General features: G+C 38.0%; 1 protein-coding gene across 1 annotated transcript; it reads left to right on the top strand.

Annotated features, from left to right (window-relative positions):
• The first annotated feature begins 3,558 nt into the window (after positions 1-3,558).
• LOC113890889 (hyaluronidase PH-20-like) lies at positions 3,559-13,187 on the top strand. Its single transcript, XM_027538427.1, has 4 exons — positions 3,559-3,595; positions 6,072-7,228; positions 7,939-8,028; positions 12,576-13,187. The coding sequence occupies exons 1-4, from the start codon at positions 3,559-3,561 to the stop codon at positions 13,185-13,187; spliced, it is 1,896 nt and encodes a 631-aa protein (XP_027394228.1).
• The last annotated feature ends 6,250 nt before the right edge of the window (positions 13,188-19,437 follow it).

Raw genomic sequence — 19,437 nt, 5'->3', positions numbered from 1 at the left:
TGCCAGTGATAAGAATGTTATCTTTCTGGTACCAAAGAGGGCATCTTTCTTATGGAAAATTTTGTGTCCTGCTTTTAGGTAGAAATAGGGAGATCAGAAAGGCTTTCCTATACTTGCTCTTTCTCAAGTATCTTCAGCTCAAAATCATCAATACGCTGAAGGGGCATATTTGAAGATGGCACATCCTCATCTCCTTCAATTCAAACATACACAGAAGTAGAAAAAATTGACCTTCATATCCTCATCACCAGTTTCTACAATTATTAATCCATGGCCAATCATTTCCACCTAAACTCAAATCTTCTCCTTCCCACCTAGTCACCCTTCCCCAACCCAAATTATTTTGTAGCAGATCTGAACAGGGCATAAAATGACATCTAAAAAACAGCTTAAAATATTTAAGATATCTAAGATATTTTACTTTTTATAGGAAATTTCACTACCATTATCTTTATCAAGTTTGTTACTATTTTTCTAACAAACGGAGAATTATGGGGATAAAGAGACTGAGTGACTCTTTTTGATTCAGTTTGATACCTTCTAACTGTTCAAGCCAGAAACCAAGGAGTCTCAAGTTACCAGCTTCCTTAATCTTCCAAATGCAATTGGTGACCAATGGCTGTTGTCTTGTTCTTTTCCAGTCATTATCACTCTTCTTCTTCTTCTTTTTTTTTTTTTTTAGTAAAAGGGAAACTTTATTTGTAGTTAAAACTATTCTTAGATTTTTGAACTTTTAAAGAAGAACATCTCTATCACTGAGGTTCAGAGGAGGCGATTGCCAGAAGCCACTTGAGGGCTGAGCATCTAAGAAAAAAAAGGGAAGGAAATATCTTCTGGTTTACTTGTGGCTACACACTGGACTATAAAGAAAGCTGAGCACCAAAGAATTGATGCTTTTGAACTATGGTGTTGGAGAAGACTCTTGAGAGTCCCTTGGACTGCAAGGAGATCCAACCAGTCCATCCTAAAGGAGATCAGTCCTGGGTGTACATTGGAAGGACTGATGCTGAAGCTGAAACTCCAATACTTTGGTCACCTCATGCAAAGAGTTGACTCATTGGCAAAGACTCTGATGCTAGGAGGGATTGGGGGCAGGAGGAGAAGGGGATGAGAGAGGATGAGATGTCTAGATGGCATCACCAACTCGATGGACATGAGTTTGAGTAGACTCCGGGAGTTGGTGATGGACAGGGAGGCCTGGCATGCTGCAATTCATGGGGTCGCATAGAGTCGGACACGACTGAGTGACTGAACTGAACTGAACTGAGCTGAACACACTGGGCCACACCAGACGTGCAAGTGAACAGTCCCTGTTGCATCTTACAAAGCCCTCCTGGTGGCTCAGTTGGACCCTTACTGACAGTTTTCACACATTTCTACATACATCATTAAACTCTTGGGTTTATTTCACCACAGAGAAGTCAACGTGGGTTTCGTACAAGTAAATATCAATGACAATGACAGTAGCTTCCATTTATGGAGTGTCTGCTTAATACCTGACACTATCCCAGATGATTTAAATTATCTCTTTATTTTTTTATTTTTATTTTTTTAAATTTTATTTTATTTTTAAACTTTACAATATTGTATTGGTTTTGCCAAATATCGAAATGAATCCACCACAGGTATACCTGTGTTCCCCATCCTGAACCCTCCTCCCTCTCCATACCATCCCTCTGGGTCGTCCCAGTGCACCAGCCCCAAGCATCCAGTATAGTGCATTGAACCTGGACTGGCGACTCGTTTCATACATGATATTATACATGTTTCAATGCCATTCTCCCAAATCTTCCCACCCTCTCCCTCTCCCCGAGAGTCACTCTTCTTTTTTAATGTAAAATTTTAAAGATTTTTTTTGATCTGGGCCATTTTTAGTGTTTATTGAATTTGTGACCATGTTGCTTCTGTTTAATGTTTTGGCCATGAAGCATGCAGGATTTTAGCTCCCTAACTAGGGACTGAACCCTCACCTCCTGCATTGGAAGTGCAGTCTTAACCACTGGACTACCAGGGAAATCCCCCTATTACTCTTCTACTCTCTAACTTATTTCTACTCCTTTTGTCTTGCATCTCTAGGGTAATGACATGATCAGATTTGTTTCGTAACAATTATTATTATATAGCATGGTTATAATAATTGTTATGAAACAAATCTGATCATGTCACTACCCTAACAAAACACTATTTTGAAGCAAAGATCCCTGATAGACAACCCAAAGCTCTGTTAGCTGATATATTTTACCCCCTCTCCACAATGTTTGAACACTACCAACATTTATACATACAGACATTTGTCCTAATGTAAAATTATGTCCACATTTAAAAATTTTTCGTATTAAACCTTGAAGGATTTGGCACCATTCCAAACAACTCAAGCCAAATAGCAGATGTTCATTTAGAACAGGATATGACCTTTGACTTTGGCCATAGTTCCACACATCTTGCATTCTCATTTATTCTGTCACTTGCCTAAGGGCTACAGTCAGAAACCCTTGGTATGATATCTGAGCCTCCTCATTGTCAACATTATCTTTCTTTCTCAGGTCCTCAAATTTCTCCCTACTGGATTATTGAATATATTGCTCCAAACACTACTCCTCTGTATCTAATCCCTGCTTCCATTCCCAGCCCCTACTCCTACTTGGGTTTGTCCAGCTTGAGCATTCTTCTCTGTGTGGAGCCATAGCTCACCTACCCAGAGATCTTTGGTATTTGACTCTCATGGTGCTTTAGACATATCCTAAAGCACTATTGTGCTTTTCACATCTGGCCATCAATTTCTGCATTCCTAATACCTGTCAGCAAGTGTGTGCTATCATCTTTCTCTTCATCTCATCTTCCTTCTTTTTCTTTTCCTCTTCCCTCTCCTTCCCCTCACCCCTCTTCTTCTTTGTTACTACTGCTTGCCACAGTACCTGGCATACTATGGGGGTTCAGTGAATGTTGCATGCATGATTGGCTGATTTTATTATTATCTTTAGGTAATAAGGCCCTGAGTATGTTGAGAGGTATTTGGGACAATTAAAACCTCAGCCAGCCCAAATGTACCTTTCCTACTCATATTGCTCTGGAATTATGCAGGTTCTTCTAACTGGGCCTCAGAAATGAATGTTGAGAATCCCTAAGATTCTGCTAACAGTTTAGCTGGGATTCATTTAAGTCTTTGACTACAAATCTATGATCTGTGATTTTGAGATCTTGCTTTGTACTTTAGACCTAAAACTGTTTATCTCTGCTTCCTTTCTTTTCTCTCACTTATATATTAACACCCTAGTCTCTGAACTGTCTGTCTATTTGCCCAGAGATATTAAATTTCTCTAGAACTCTTCTCATCTCTGGGACTCAAACCTGCATTCAAGTTCAAGTGAGTCTTCTGGCCTTGTGTGCTTTGGATTCTGATCATTACCTTGGCTCACACAGATACCAGTTGCCTTGCTATGTGTGAAACAGTGACATTTGAGGAGGTTATGTTGACAATCATCAGGTGGCCCAAAGGATGAAGGAATTCTCCTTTTCCCCTTAAACTCTGAAGACTTCAAGAAGGTTTTATTCCACAAAATGAGTCTGAAAGATGCAGGTTCTGGATCTGTCACTGGTTTGTTGTTTTTAGGTCAGTTTGGGTAAATGAGTTACTTCCTGATACATATAAATATACTAATCTTTCTCTTGAAACCAGTTTGAGAAAACAGACTTGTAGAAATTACAATCTGTTCTTCACATTTGGTGATTAGAATGAGATTCCCAGGGCTACCATAATGAATTGCCAAGGACTTGGTGGCTTACAGCAATAGAAATTTATTATCTCACTATTCTGAAGGATAGCAGTTCTAAATCAAGGAGTCAGAAGGGCCATTTTTCCTCTCAAAACTCCAGAAAATAGCCTTTCCTTGGTTTTTCTTAGCTTCTGTTGGCTCCTGGAAATCCTTGGCATTCCTTGGTCCATAACTGCATTATTTCAGTCTCCATAGTCACACAGCTTTCTTCCCTGTATCTTTCTATCTTTGTGTCCTCTCTTCTTCTTATTTAAGTACCAGTCACTGGATTTAGGTCCAACTCTAAATCCAAGTTGATATCATCTTAATATCTTTAATTATTTTTATCTGCAAAGACTCTGTTTTCTAGTAAGGTCACATTCTGGGGTTTGAGGTGGAAGTGTATTTGGGTTGGGAGGGGCATGTTAAACCCAGTAAAGTACCAGCCTTCTTTAAATGTCAACAACATTATTACTTTTTAAATTTTAGATTCACAATTTTCAAGGATAGAAGTGTCTATTTTTTTTTTTTAACAATCTGCTCTCTTTCATTATTTCTTCATAAGGAAGACACACATGTCCATTCTTTTTTGAAGATTTCTGTGGGTAGAATTCTTCCTAATAGGCTCATTCTGTCCCATGTTTTCCTTATATAAAATGACCATGTGGAAATTAGGTTTGAATGTTAATTATTTCAATAAGCCTAACTTACTCCTTCACTGAGATATAGGGACATCTGATCCTTTCTTAGTTCCATGTACTTGTTTCACTAGCTACCATTCAGGCATTTGTGTTGGTAATTGGTAGTTGGAAGGAATTAGTTTTTCCTCCACCATTATTTTAGGTGAAGATTATCTAGGTCCTAAATAAGGAAGTTTAGAAGGGCTTAAACTGTGAAAATCTTTAGTTCCTTTATATGTTCTAAACATTAAGGGGGAAAAAAATCCATTATCTTCAAAGAATGAGACTATAACAATTCTTAGGGTTTTATTTTATTCTGTTTATGATGTCCTCTTTAGAGTAATTCCTTTTATAGAAATGGGGATAAGTGGATAATTTGCTATGGTAAGGTCAAATGTTTGTGGGAAAAAATGGTACAATTCTCATTGTACCTTTATATAGCATATGCTACTAATCTAATTAAAATAGACATTCTAGTTTTCTCCTAGAAATGTAGCATATTTAAATATGCCTTCTTATAGGTAATTTTTGCAGATACTAAGTTTTAAATAACACATAGCTAATTTCTTGTCCTTGACTATTTTATTTTACCACAAAATATACCTTAACATTTCATGCTGTGACAATAAGAATGACACTATAATCTCAATTATCAAAGGCTATAAAATAACAAAATTCATATGTCGCTTTTATTAAGCAAGACCAGAACCAGTTCTTTCAGTGGAAGATATAATCTCATAAGATATTTTATCAACTGTAAACATGATTGGACATTACTTTGACATACAGTAGAGTGAGCTTTCCTGGTGACTCAGATGGTAAAGTGTCTGCCTGCAACGCGGGAGACCTGGGTTTGATCCCTTTTTTGGGAAGATCCCTTGGAGAAGGAAATGGCAACTCACTCCAGTACTCTTGCCTGGAAAATCCCATGGATGGAGGAGCATGGTAGGCTGCAGTCCATGGGGTTGCAAAGAGTTGGACACAACTGAGGGACTTGACTTTCACTTTCTTTGACATCTGATGGAGCATCATTCTAAATAGCACTTCAACTTACCCCTCAGTGGGAGGTGTTGTTTGATTTAATAGTTTCAAGCAAACTTTAGCATTATTACCTCTGGCAGAAGTGATTTTTGCCTCCTCCTCCCTTAAAAAGCAAATATATATATATATATATATATATATATATATATATAAAACCTCAAAATTCTCTGAAGTTGTTTTTACTTTTTTTTGGCAGACCACTATAAAGTGGTCTTTCAGGAAATAACAAACAAGCTTAAGAGGCTCAACTTGGAATTTATTTTTACTTAACAGTCTTTTGCTAAGGCATTGCTTGATACAGCATTCTTCACAACTAGGAAAGCAAAAGGAAAAATAGCTTCATTCACTTCTCTGTGATTCAATAATGATTGGAACAACTAGAAAATGGTTAGCTATTATAGGTTTTGTATCATACATAAGAAATGATCTATATCATGCATAGAAAATGATTTTATGGATTCAAACACAGGAGTCTTCCATTTTCAAACATTGAATTAAACTCCCTGCACTTGAAGCTGAGAACTTGGTAAAGCGTACAGTCTCTTATGCAGAAATGAGTATAACAATATATTCTACATTTCTTTTTTTCTTTTTTCAGTTACAGATGAAGCAACTTGCAAAACATTGCTAAAACAAGAAGCAAGAAGAATAATATTTAAATACATATCATCATTATACATTTTTATCCATCAAAGTGGCTTCATTCCATACTTTCTCTTCTGTGTTTATATCTTACATCAAATATTAGATAAACCAAAGTGTGTAGGAGAAAAAAAGTGCAAATCATTACTTTTTGCAGTGGGAATGCTAAGGCACCAGCATATCTCTTTTAGGAACTTTGTTGGGTCCAATGGAGCACCCCAGGCAGTGTTCACCTTCCTTCTGGTTCCATGTTGTTTGGCTTTGAACTTTACAGCACCCCCTCTCATTCCAAATATTCCTTTCCTGTGGGCCTGGAATGCCCCAACTAACCATTGTGCTGAAATATTTAGCATGCCTCCAGATCTGGGCCTCTTCTCCTTAGTAGGAAGCCCCCAAAAAGATGTTACAGGACAACCTATTACATTATTTTATGCTGATAGGCTTGGCTACTATCCTAAGATAAATGAAAGAACAGGTGTCCATAAGAATGGTGGAATTCCTCAGGTGGCTTCCTTAAAAAAACATTTGGACAAAGCTGAAAAAGACATTGCCTATTACATGCCAATCGACAACGTGGGCTTGGCGGTCATTGACTGGGAAAACTGGAGGCCTACCTGGGTAAGAAACTGGAAACCTAAAGATGTTTACAAGAAGGCGTCTATTGAGTTGGTTCTGCAACAAAATAGACACTTTACTTTGAAAGAGGCTACCAAGAGAGCAAAAGCGGATTTTGAAAAGGCAGCAAAGAGCTTCATGCAAGAGACTTTAAAATTGGGAAAGTTTCTTCGGCCAAACCACTTATGGGGTTATTATCTTTTTCCTGATTGTTACAATCATCATTATCACCAAGCTAATTACAATGGAAGTTGCTTTGATGAAGAGAAAAGAAGAAATGATGCACTCAATTGGTTGTGGAAGGAAAGCACTGCCCTTTACCCCTCTGTTTATTTGAATACCAAGCTAAAATCTTCTCCACAAGCTAGACTCTTTGTTCGTAATCGTGTTCAGGAAGCCATTCGATTGTCTAAAGTTGTCAATATTAGAAGTCCACTTCCGGTTTTTGTATACACCCGTCCAGTTTTTAGTGATATGTCTTCAAAATTCCTTTCTCAGGTAAGAAAATCAAGGAGAGAAGGCTATGGAATATTGTCTGCATTTAGTGGCATTTAGTGGAATTGAACATCATTTTTGAAAGGAGTGAAATTTAGGTTTAATAACCTTTAAGCTTCCCTGGTGGCTCAGACAGTAAAGAATCTGCCTGCAATGCGGGAGACCCAAGTTTGATCCCTGGGTCAGGAAGGTCCCCTGGAGAAGGGAATGGCAATTCGCTTAAGTATTCTTGCCTGGAGAATCCCATGGACTGTAGCCTACCAGGCTCCTCTGTCCATGAGGTCTCAAAGAGTCAGACACAACTAAGCCATTAACACTTTCGCTTTCACTTTTCAATCTTTAGGAAATATGCACTCAGGTAGTTCTGCCTCATTATATGGATTTAAAATAAATAAGACTATATTTCATTTTAATGTAATCATATAATGTCTTAGCAACCATGGAGGATTTCATAATATAGATAATGTATTAATTCAGTTCTTTTTATTTATTTTTTTATTTTACAGACCTACTCTCTTGTCAGAAGTAATTAAAATAATAGCAGAAAATCTGAATTTTTGTTATAGTAGGCAGTGGTGGCTTAAAAGATAGAAATGAATAGTGGAGAAATATTTACATAATTATTGTAGGGTCAGCATTCTTGGCTTTGGTGTTACTGTCTGACGTATAACACTTCATTTTATTCCTCCCTGTTAACTCTTCACCTTTGCCAGGATGACCTTGTGAGTACAATTGGTGAGAGCATTGCTCTAGGTGCTTCTGGAATTATAATGTGGGGAAGCTTCAACTTAAGCCTAACTAAGGTAAGTTGAAATGGTAGGAAATAGATGAAAATATTTTTGCTTTTAATGTTTTTCAGGGTTTCTGTGGGATTGAATAATAAAATAGACATGATCTTTGGCACACAGTAGTAGGTGCTCAATTAATAGTGGCTAAATCAAACTACCATTTGTGTGGTTGTATTGTAAGGCTGTTTTCCAGCAAGGAAACAGAAGTTTGATGAGATTAATTGAAATTGCCTAGGCTACATGACTAAGAAGTAGCAAAAACAGGACTACAGTCTTGGTTTCCTTATGTGGTCTTTGGTGTTTTCTCTACTATATAATTGTATTACTTTTCTCCTAATGCATTTTATTCAAAAAGCTTTTAACTATCACAACCTAATCCTTTTCTCTCTTCCTTTATTCTCATCTTTTTAAAACAATTTTCCATGTCAGGTTTTAATCTTTCACCTCTTCAATATTCTTGACTCAAAGCATGAGTAAAGCTATTACATGGACACTGCTGAGTTAGAGCTAAACTTTTCCTTCTCTAATCAATGTGGGAATACTAGTGATGTGGGTGCCATGGTGTCTAATAAAGCTCTTGGCTCAGAGGTTTTATCCTAGGATGTACAGAGAACAAACCTTATACTCTAAAGACCAGAAGAGATCTTTTGATATCTTGTCCTTCAGATAGACTAGCCATATTTTCCCTTCATTTATAAAGATATTTGGCTTTGTGAAATTCTTTCAAGGTTATCTGAGCCATACAACCCATTTAGTAGATTCTATTGTCTCTGGTTTGATCACCAGTTAAGGGAAGTAATAGAAACTAAGTTCAGAGAAAGGTATATGTCTTTTTTGCAAAATCTTTTACATGTCAGAAAATTATTTAAGAATTATAATTCTCCTAAGAATATTTCTAACTTTTATTAGTTGTTTTCTCAAATCTATAAACTTCTTTCTTCAGGATCCTGGTAATTCTATGATGGAACAATTTATAAATTCCCTATACGACTTCCTTTTTTTAAAGATTAAGAACTCCTTCTTTTAAAATTAAGAACTCTGATGAGGAATAAATCAGGCGTTCTCCGATTAGTAGGATGACATGGCAAACTAGTCAATTGTCACATTTGTTTTGTTCTTAATTGCACTTTAATCTTAGATTCACACTCTTCTACTATGACTCTTAAATCACCTCCAGTATTATTTACCCAGGGACAGTCCTTCAGTTTTAATATGATGATTTTCTACTGGATTGAAATAACACTGTCTTGAAATTGTTCCCCATGGACTTTATGCTGCACATCTCTGCTACTTTTCCAAATTTATCATTTTGAATGTTAATTCTGGCATTACTTTGCTTTTTCCTATGTCATTGGAAATCAATAGAATCATGGATTGCTTGTGTTTCCTCTGATTCACTGACAACTTGAGAAACTGGTAACTGCAGGTTTACTTGCAATGACTGGAACTGACTTAAAACAATGGCTATTGAATGTAGGCAAAGCATTCCTTCCATTCCATCTTAGTAGATCCAATGCTATGACCGGGCCAGCTTCTTCTGGTCCCAATTCATGAGACCTGATAAATATTCAGAAATTTTGTGAACTGTTTGTTAAACACAGTCATTATTAAAAATTAAATTATGAAAGCTTAGAATAAAATTATGTTAAAAACAAAAGTAATAAATACTAAAAATGCATCGATTATTTATTTTCGTATTATTTATACTTTTAGGGTTATTTACATCTATTGTGCCTGTATAAATGGAAATGGTATTATATAGTGATATGTAGTTCACACCATACTTCCATCAGTGTAATGGTGGGGTACCTGATTCCTAACTCTGCACTCAGTGATGTCAGGTTGGTAGCTTAAAATGGGCCATGGTAGGAGTATTTACACCATGGGTCTTTAGAAACGCTATAAAACAGATTTTTTTTCTCTTAGAGAGCCAGGTTTAGATCTTTCCAAAGACTACATCTTGTGCAGGCTAATGATTCTCCAACATTCTCATTCTTTTTCTCCTCTTCTCATCTAGTTCTTGTCTCTGTACCCAACTCCAATATCATCTGATCTTGGAATAAATCCTTATATATTCTTGATACTGGTGTTACTATGTTGAATAATACTGATAAAGTCCCTGCCTTTGTGAATCTTGGAGGGATAGAAACAATACAAAACAACAAAAATATTTTATGTGATAAGTACTATGCAGAAAATTAAAATAGTTGTGAGAAACTGGATAAGAAAGGTGTCTGAAAAGGATCTTATCTAATTAAAACTGCAATCTGAATGACAAGATGTAGTCAGCTATGTTAAAAATGGGAGGAAAGAGAATTCTAGACAGAGGGGACAGTAAGCGCAGTTTGAATGGACCTGCCACACTTGAGAAACAACTAGTACCTGCAGTGCTTGTGAAACAAGGCCGAGTGGGTGCAGGGGGCTGGACAAGAGGAAGGAGAGGTTTCACCCCAGCAGGCAGTATACAAGTGAATTGTATTCTAAATGCTATGTAAAGCTACTGGAGAATTAAGAGGTTTTCTATTGCTGCCATAAAAACAGCAACAGTGGTTTAAACAGCAGAAAATTATTATCTTACAATTCAGTACTTCAGAAGTCCAACATGGACCTTAATGCACTAAAATCAAGATATCAGCAGGATTACATTCCTTTCTACGGAAAGACCCTCATTTACTTGTTTGGGTTGCTGGCAGAATTCATTTCCTCGTGTTTGTAGCATCAAGATGTCTATTTCTGACTGGCTATAGTTATGGAGATTTCCAGCTTCAAAAGGTCACTGTATTCTTTAGTTTTTGGTCTTCTCATCTACATTCAAAGCCAGAAATGCCAGGTTGAGTGTCCCTTACCTTTGTATTTGTCCTCCTTCTCCCAGCTCATTTTAAAAATCCAAATATAAAAAGTTTCTACATTTTTAAGGACTCGTGGTTAGATTGAGCCCATCAGATGGTTCAGGATATTCTCCCATCTCCTCCCATCTAAGTACTAACCAGGCCCGACCCTGCTCAGCTTCCAAGATCAGACGCGATCAGTCACGTTCAGGGTGGTTTGGCTGTAGACTCTCCCCATCTCAAGATCCACAACCTTAATCATATCTGGAGAGCCCCTTTCACCATGTAAAGTAACACAGCCACAGGTTCCATGGGACTGGAGAATGAATATCCTTGGAAGGCTCTTATTCTGCCTGCCACTGATGGTGTCATTTCAAGAAGGTAACAAGAAATAGATTCAAGTGGAAGCTGCCAAGGTTCCTCAACTTGCCTGCCAAGCTACCACAAACAAACCGGCCAATTCACTCAATGGAACTGTTGATCTTGAAAGAAAGCAACTACCTTCCATGTTTTGAAAAGGACAGTTTTCCAGTTTTGGAAAATATCAGTTTCAAGATGAATCATTTTAGTGACTCATACTCTGCCAAATAAGTATATCTTCAAAAGAGCTGTCATGGTTCAACCATACTTGAATTATACATAACACTTAAGATATACTCAGTTGAGAGCTTCCTTGTTGGCTAAGTAGTAAAGAATCTGCCTGTAATGCAGGAGACAAGGGAGACATGTGTTTGATACCTGGGTTGGGAAGATTCCTTGGAGAAGGGAATGGCAACCCACTCCATTATTCTTGTTTGAAAAATCCCATGGTCGGAGGAGCCTGGTGGGCTACAGTTCATGTGGTCACAAACAATGGGACACAACTTGGCTACTAACAACAAAAAACTCAGTTGAACCTGTTTAGTTGTTTTGAGCTAGCAGTTTAGAAACCACTCTTCACAATGCCCGAACATATCTGACAAATGTGATATTTATTACATTTATTTGTACTTTATATTGATTATACTTTGAGAGGTAATCAATGATATCTTGGGCTCTGTGCTTAGCTGTTTTACATACATTGCATCCTTTCATCTTCACAATAACTCTATGAGGTAAGTGCTATAATTATCTGTATTTTGCAATGATGAAGCTGAGTCATAGCCAGTTTAATTACTTTCTACAAGGTCACCCAGAAAGGAAATGAAGAAAGCTCAAGGGATTCCCAAGCTCACACAGCTAGCTATTCATGGATCTGTGACTCCAAACTGGGCAGAAGGACTCCAGACCCCATGCTCTAATCCCTCCACCCACACTTCCACCCCTGTTAGTGTAGGAATTACTGAGGAAGCCCAAGGCTGGGTATATTAAACTTCAACTCATTAGTTATTTAGTGACATGAAATAGCATGTGAAACTTACAAATGTTACAAAGAACAGTTGGAATTGTCTTGCTTATTAAAGTAAAGAAAGATAAAAATATTTCCTACTCTCACTGAGTCTGGTTTTTATGTGTATGCCTCTTTAGAAATTGTTTGGCCTTCGCTGGTGGCTCAGATGATAGAGAATTTGCCTATAATGCAGGAGACCTGGGTTCAATTCCTGGGTTGGGAAGATCCCCTAGAGGAGGAAATGGCAGCCCACTCCAGTATTTCTGCCTGGAGAATTCCATGAAAAAAATTGCTTAACATAGTGAATTAATTCACATATGAACTCACTTGGATCTTAATAATCTGATCTTCTTACGATTTTACAGCAATCTTGCATGAACCTAAGCAATTACTTGAATACTATACTGAATCCTTATATAATCAACGTCACTCTAGCAGCCAAAATGTGTAGCCAAGTGTTGTGCCACGAGGAAGGAGTGTGTACAAGGAAACACTGGAATTCAACCGACTATCTTCACCTGAACCCAATGAATTTTGCTATTCAAAGGCGGAAATATGGAAAATACACCATACATGGGAAACCCACACTTGAAGACCTGCTACAATTTTCTGAAAATTTTTATTGCAGTTGTTATGCCAACATCCACTGTAAAAAAAGAGATATAAAAAACATTCATACTATTAATGTATGTTTTGCTGAAGATGTTTGTATAAACGCTTCTCTAAACTCAGACCGCAGTAAGCACTCTTCTAGCCAGAAAGATATATCTTCTACCACTTTTAGCACTGTCTCATCCTCCACACCGACTGCCAAAGTGTCTGCACGTGTTCCTGGGAAAGATCATGTGTCCCTCAAAATCAGGCATCCAGGGGAAGCCCTCTCCAACACCATCCAAAGGGGCCATAAGAGTGTTGACTGGAAAAATATATTCCGTCAGTTATACTTTCAAAACATTAAAAATGAAACAAACTATTAAAATATAAATTCAGTGATTATTAGGTTTCCTATCTGCATGTTTTATGTTTTGATTTTTTTTTACATTATAATAGTTTATAACTTCAATGACTTTTTAGGCAAATAATGATACCTATATATTTGAAATTTTACATTTGAAATGTGAATCAAAACTCATGGCCAAGATAGTATTTTAATTTTTTGAGCAAAGATTGCATTTTCATGATCAAATTTAACTTGAAGTTAGTATTGATTGATAAAGAATTGTGATCAGCACCTTTAATATTCAAAATCATAGGGCAGTGTTATTACTAAATCCATTGATGCTACATTTTACTTTTGAAAGTCAAAGTAGACTTTTGATAATTAAGATAGCATAGAATTTACTTTGTAAGATGATACCCATTTTTTAAAATTATGGCAAATATTTCACATAGTGTGATTAATACATACTGAGAGATGCCTGTTATATTCTTGGTTCTATCAGAGACTGATTATAAGGCCTATGATACTTAGAGATACTATGTTCTTCTGCAAAAAGTAAAAGTTTGAATAATGTCAATTTACTGCAAATGAATGTCTTTATGGGTAATTTTCAATAAAAATATCAAAAATATTAAAGCTCAACATCATATTTTTTTAAGTAATATCCTAAGTGTACTAGTCTATGTCAGCACAGAACTATATTTTTTAGCTATTTCATCTTGATAATTTGTTCGAGTTGTGTTTTATAGAAAGATAAACTACAAATAATCCTGTTAACTTTTGTACACAGTTTACTGTGTCTTCAAAGTTCACATACAAATTATTCTAATTTTAATTCTTGATGTCAAATTTGACAATCTTGTGTACCTAAAATGCCTTGTTTCATCTAAGCAGTTATTCACATCCTTCATATAGCCTTTGTTGAGTGTTTCTTTCTGTTAGGCTAAATATTAAGCAGGTTCAAGGTGAAGCAGCATGCTTCTTGCTATCTGTGAGCTTGTTGTATATTTGAAAAAGACAGACACTGAAAGTGGAAACTTATAGCAAAACGTGTGAGAAGTGCTATAGTTCAGCATGCTCTTGTATACAAACAAGAGACTGAGGAAGGATTTCAAAGATACCATGAGAGATATAAAGTGTCCATTACCTTGAAGGCCGAATAGCAATTAGTGCATCTGGAGATATGAGATAGAGGAAACCTTATTAGAACAGAATGCTGATTGTGATGATGAGAGTTGTATTCAATAGACGGCCACATGGTGAAGGCTGCTGTAGACCATACCAAAAAGTTTGGGCCTTACAAGGAAGATGCTGCCAAACTTCTTGACCTGCCCCATTTTCCCCATGCACAATTATCACACAAAAATTTCTCTCTTTTAACTGCCCATCACCTTCCTATAAGGTAAACATCCAAAGGACAGGTGTTAGTTTTTCTTGCTGCTGTATCCACAGAGTAATGGGTAGCGTCTGAGACTTAATAGGTGCCCACTAAATATTTGTTGAACAAATAAAAGACAAAAATCATAGCTTTGACTAGATGGAAATTTGTTGGCAAAGTAGTATATTTGCTTAATATGCTGTTTAGGTTGGTCATAGATTTTTTTCCAAGGAGCAAGCGTCTTTTATTTCACGGCTGCAGTCACCATCTGCAGTGATTTTGGAGCCCCCAAAAATAAAGTCTGACACTGTTTCCACTGTTTCCCCATCTATTTCCCATGAAGTGATGGGACCAGATGCCATGATCTTAGTTTTCTGAATGTTGAGCTTTTTTTTTTTTTTTAGTGCTTTTAATTCTTTTTTTCTTTTCTTTTCTTTTTTTAATTTTATTTAATTTTTAAACTTTACATAATTGTATTAGTTTTGCCAAATATCAAAATGAATCCACCACAGGTATACATGTGTTCCCCATCCTGAACCCTCCTCCCTCCTCCCTCCCCATACCATCCCTCTGGGTCGTCCCAGTGCACTAGCCCCAAGCATCCAGTATCGTTGAGCTTTAAACCAACTTTTTCACTCTCTTCTTTCACTTTCATCAAGAGGCTCTTTAGTTCTTCTTCACTTTCTGCCATAAGGGTAGTGTCCTCTTCCTATCTGAAGTTACTGATATTTCTCCTGGCAATCCTAATTCCAGCTTGTGCTTCCTCCAGCCCAGCATTTCTCATGATGTACTCTGCTTCAGCTTCAACATCAGTCCTTCCAATCACTTTCATTAAGAGGCTCTTTAGTTCTTCTTCACTTTCTGCCATAAGGGTGGTGTCATCTGCATATCTGATGTTATTGATATTTCTCTTGGTGTACTCTGCATATAAGTTAAATAAGCAGGGTGACAATATACAGCCTTGACCTACTCCTTTGCCTATTTGGAACCAGTCTGTTGTTCCATGTCCAGTTCTGACTGTTGCTTCCTGACCTGCACACAGATTTCTCAAGAGGCAGGTCAGATGGTCTGGTATTCCCATCTCTTTCAGAATTTTCCACAGTTTATTGTGATCCACACAGTCAAAGCCTTTGGCATACTCAATAACCAGAAATAGATGATTTTCTGGAACTCTCTTGCTTTTTAGATGATGCGGTAGATGTTGGCAATTTGATCTCTGGTTCCTCTGCCTTTTCTGTATGCAGCTTGAATATCCAGCAGTTCATGATTCAGGTATTGTTGAAGCCTCGCTTGGAGAATTTTGAGTATTACTTTGCTAGCATGTGAGATGAGTGCAATTGTGTGGTAGTAGTGAACATTCTTTGGCATTCTCTTTGGGACTGGAAGGAAAACTGACCTTCTCCAGTCCCATGGCCACTGCTGAGTTTTCCAAATTTGCTGGCATATTGAGTGCAGCACTTTCACAGCATCATCTTTCAGGATTTGAAATAGCTCAACTGGAATTCCATCACCTCCACTAGCTTTGTTCGTAGTGATGCTTTCTAAGGCCCACTTGACTTCATATTCCAGGATGTCTGGCTCTAGGAGAGTGATCACACCATCGTGATTATCTGGGTCATGAAGATCTTTTTTTGTATAGTTCTCCTGTGTATTCTTGCCACCTCTGATTAGTATCTTCTGCTTCTGTTAGGTCCATACCATTTCTGTCCTTTATCGAGCCAATCTTCGCATGAAACATTCCCTTGGTATCTCTAATTTTCTTGAAGAGATCTCTAGTCTTTCCCATTCTGTTGATTTCCTCTATTTCCTTTCATTGATCACTGAAGACGACTTTCTTATCTCTCCTTGCTATTCTTTGGAGCTCTGCATTCAAATGGATATGTCTTTCTTTTTCTCCTTTGGCTTTAGCTTCTCTTCTTTTCTCAGCTATTTTTAAGGCCTCATCAGATGACCATTTTTCCTTTTTGCATTTTTTTTTCCTTGGGGATCATCTTGATTCTTGTCTCCTGTACAATGTCATGAACCTCTGTCCATAGTTCTTCAGGCACTCTATCAGATATAATCCCTTGAGTCTTTTTGTCACTTCCACTGTATAATTGTAAGGGATTTGATTTAGATCATCTCTGAATGGTCTAGTGGTTTCCCCTGCTACTGCTACTGCTGCTAAGTCACCTCAGTCGTGTCCGACTCTGTGTGACCCAATAGACGGCAGCCCACCAGGCTCCCTGTCCCTGGGATTCTCCAGGCAAGAACACTGGAGTGGGTTTCCATTTCCTTCTCCAATGCATGAAAGTGAAAAGTGAAAAGTGAAGTCGCTCAGTTGTGTCCAATTCTTAGCGGCCCCATGGACTGTAGCCTACCAGGCTCCTCCATCCATGGGATTTTCCAGGCAAGAGTACTGGAGTGGGGTGCCATTGCCTTCTCCGAGTGGTTTCCCCTACTTTCTTCAATTTAAGTCTGAATTAACAGAGAGTAGTATATGGAACTGGGGCTTTGCAGGTGGTGCTGGTGGTAAAGAATTCACCTGCCAATGCAGGAGACATAAGAGATGTGGATTCAGTCCCTGGGCCAGAAAGATCCCCTGGAGAAGGGCACAGTATTCTCACCTGGAGAATCTTGGACAGAGGAGCCTGGTGGGCTATGGTTTATAGGGTCGCAAATATTTAGACACAATTGAAGCAACTTGGCACATACACATGCACTCACTAAAGGACCTGAGTAATTTAGTTTTAAAAGATAGGGAATTAGTTTGTTAGATGCAGATAACATTGTTAAACTTTCAGTATCATACAAAACTTGTCTCTTTACCAGCAGAGGGCTCAGTCCCAAAGTTATTAGAGAAAACATATGCCTTTATTTCTGTAAGTGAATTTGAAAGGAGAATAACATATAGTAGACCACTGGATTTATTGCATTCAGTTCAGTTCAGTCTCAGTCATGTCTGACTTTTTGCCACCCCATGGACTGCAGCATGCCAGGCTTCCCTGTCTATCTCCAACTCCCAGAACATGCTCAAACTCATGTTCATTGAGTTGGTGATGAAATCCAACCATCTCATCCTCTGTTGCCCCTTCTCCTCCTGCCTTCAATGTTTCCCTGCATCAGAATCTCTGCTAATAAGTCAGTTCTTCACATATATTCAATATTATTAAAAAAACTGTGGAAAATTCTGAAGGAGATGGAAATACCAGACCACTGGACCTGCCTCTTGAGAAACCTGTATACAGGTCAGGAAGCACAAATCAGAACTGGACGTGGAACAACAGACTGGTTCCAAATAGGAAAAGGAGTACATCAAGGCTGTATATTATCACCCTGCTTATTTAACTTATATGCAGAGTACACCATGAGAAATGCTGGGCTAGAGGAAGCACAAGCTGGAATCAAGATTGCCAGGAGAAATATCAGTAATTTCAGATATGAAGATGACACTACCCTTATGGCAGAAAGTGAAGAAGAACTAAAGAGCCTCTTGATGAAAGTGAAAGAAGAGAGTGAAAAATTTAGCTTAAAGCTCAACATTAAGAAAACGAAGATCATGGCATCTGGTCCCATCACTTCATGGGAAATAGATGGGGAAACAGTGGAAACAGTGTCAAACTTTATTTATTTGGGCTCCAAAATCACTGCAGATGGTGACTGCAGCCATGAAATTAAAAGACACTTACTCCTTGGAAGGAAAGTTATGACCAATCTAAACAGAATATTAAAAAGCAGAGACATTACTTTGTCAGCAAAGGTCCATCTAGTCAAGGCTATGGTTTTTCCAGTAGTCATGTATGGATGTGAGAGTTGGACTGTGAAGAAAGCTGAGCACTGAAGAATTGATGCTTTTGAACTGTGGTGTTGGAGAAGACTCTTGAGAGTCCCTTGGACTGCAAAGAGATCCAACCAGTCCATTCTAAAGGAGATCAGTTCTGGGTGTTCATTGGAAGGACTGATGCTGAAGCTGAAACTCCAATACTTTGGCCACCTGATATGAAGAGCTGACTCATTTGAAAAGACCCTGATGCTGGGAAAGATTGAGGGCAGGAGGAGAAGGGGACGACAGAGATGAGATGGTTGGATGGCATCATCGACTTAATGGATGTGGGTTTGGGTAGACTCCAGCAGTTGGTAATGGATAGGGAGGCCTGGTGTGCTGCAGTTCATGGGGTAGCAAAAAGTCAGACATGACTGAGTGACTGAACTGATTCATGAGAATTAAATAGACATTTCTAAGAGATGCTGAAAAATGGTTTAAGGATATTTGCTAAGCAATAATGAAATCATGAAAAGTGGTGTTAAAAAATGCCCTTAAAGACTTCTCTGGTGGTGCAGTGGGCACGGATGGCCTGCCAGTACAGAAGACACAGGTTTGTTCCCTGGTCTGGGAAGATCTTATATGCCACCGAGCAACTAAGCCCGTGTGCCACAACTACTGATTCTGCACTCTAGTGCCTGCAAGCCATGACTTGTGATCCTGTGTGCTGCAACTACTGAAGCCCACATGCCTAGAGCTTGTACTCCGCAACAAGAAGCCCCAACAATGAGAAGCCCATGCACCCCAACTAGAGAAAATCCTCGCAAAGCAATAAAGACCCAGCACAGGAAAAATTTAAAAAACTAATTATTTTTTTAAAAAAGCTCTTGCCAGTGAACTTTGCATCAATATGTCCATTTAGGAAAATTAATTCTTGGATTCTTAATCTATGCAGATATTATGCAAGCGCAAAAATGACTAACAGGAAATAGCCCACAGGAATATATAGGAAAAAAAAAGAAAAGCAGAAAGAGGTGAAATAAGAAAAATTTCCAAAACAGTAGCCTTTATTTGGTTCAGTTCAGTTCAGTCATTCAGTCATCTCTGACTCTTTGCAACCTCATGAATCACAGCACGCCAGGCCTCCCTGTCCATCACCAACTCCAG

This window comes from Bos indicus x Bos taurus, chromosome 4 (assembly GCF_003369695.1).
Source record: "Bos indicus x Bos taurus breed Angus x Brahman F1 hybrid chromosome 4, Bos_hybrid_MaternalHap_v2.0, whole genome shotgun sequence".
NCBI lineage: Eukaryota > Metazoa > Chordata > Mammalia > Artiodactyla > Bovidae > Bos > Bos indicus x Bos taurus.
The sequence above is the reverse complement of the archived record's forward strand: the minus strand, read 5'-3'. Positions and strand labels throughout refer to the sequence as shown.

Excerpts from the sequence above, each read along its gene's own strand:
- LOC113890889 (XM_027538427.1), top strand. The coding sequence starts at position 3,559 with ATGAGTCTGAAAGATGCAGGTTCTGGATCTGTCACTG. Across the intron at positions 3,596-6,071 it reads AGGTTCTGGATCTGTCACTG|TTACAGATGAAGCAACTTGC; the intron begins GTTTGTTGTTTT and ends TTCTTTTTTCAG. Across the intron at positions 7,229-7,938 it reads CTTCAAAATTCCTTTCTCAG|GATGACCTTGTGAGTACAAT; the intron begins GTAAGAAAATCA and ends CACCTTTGCCAG.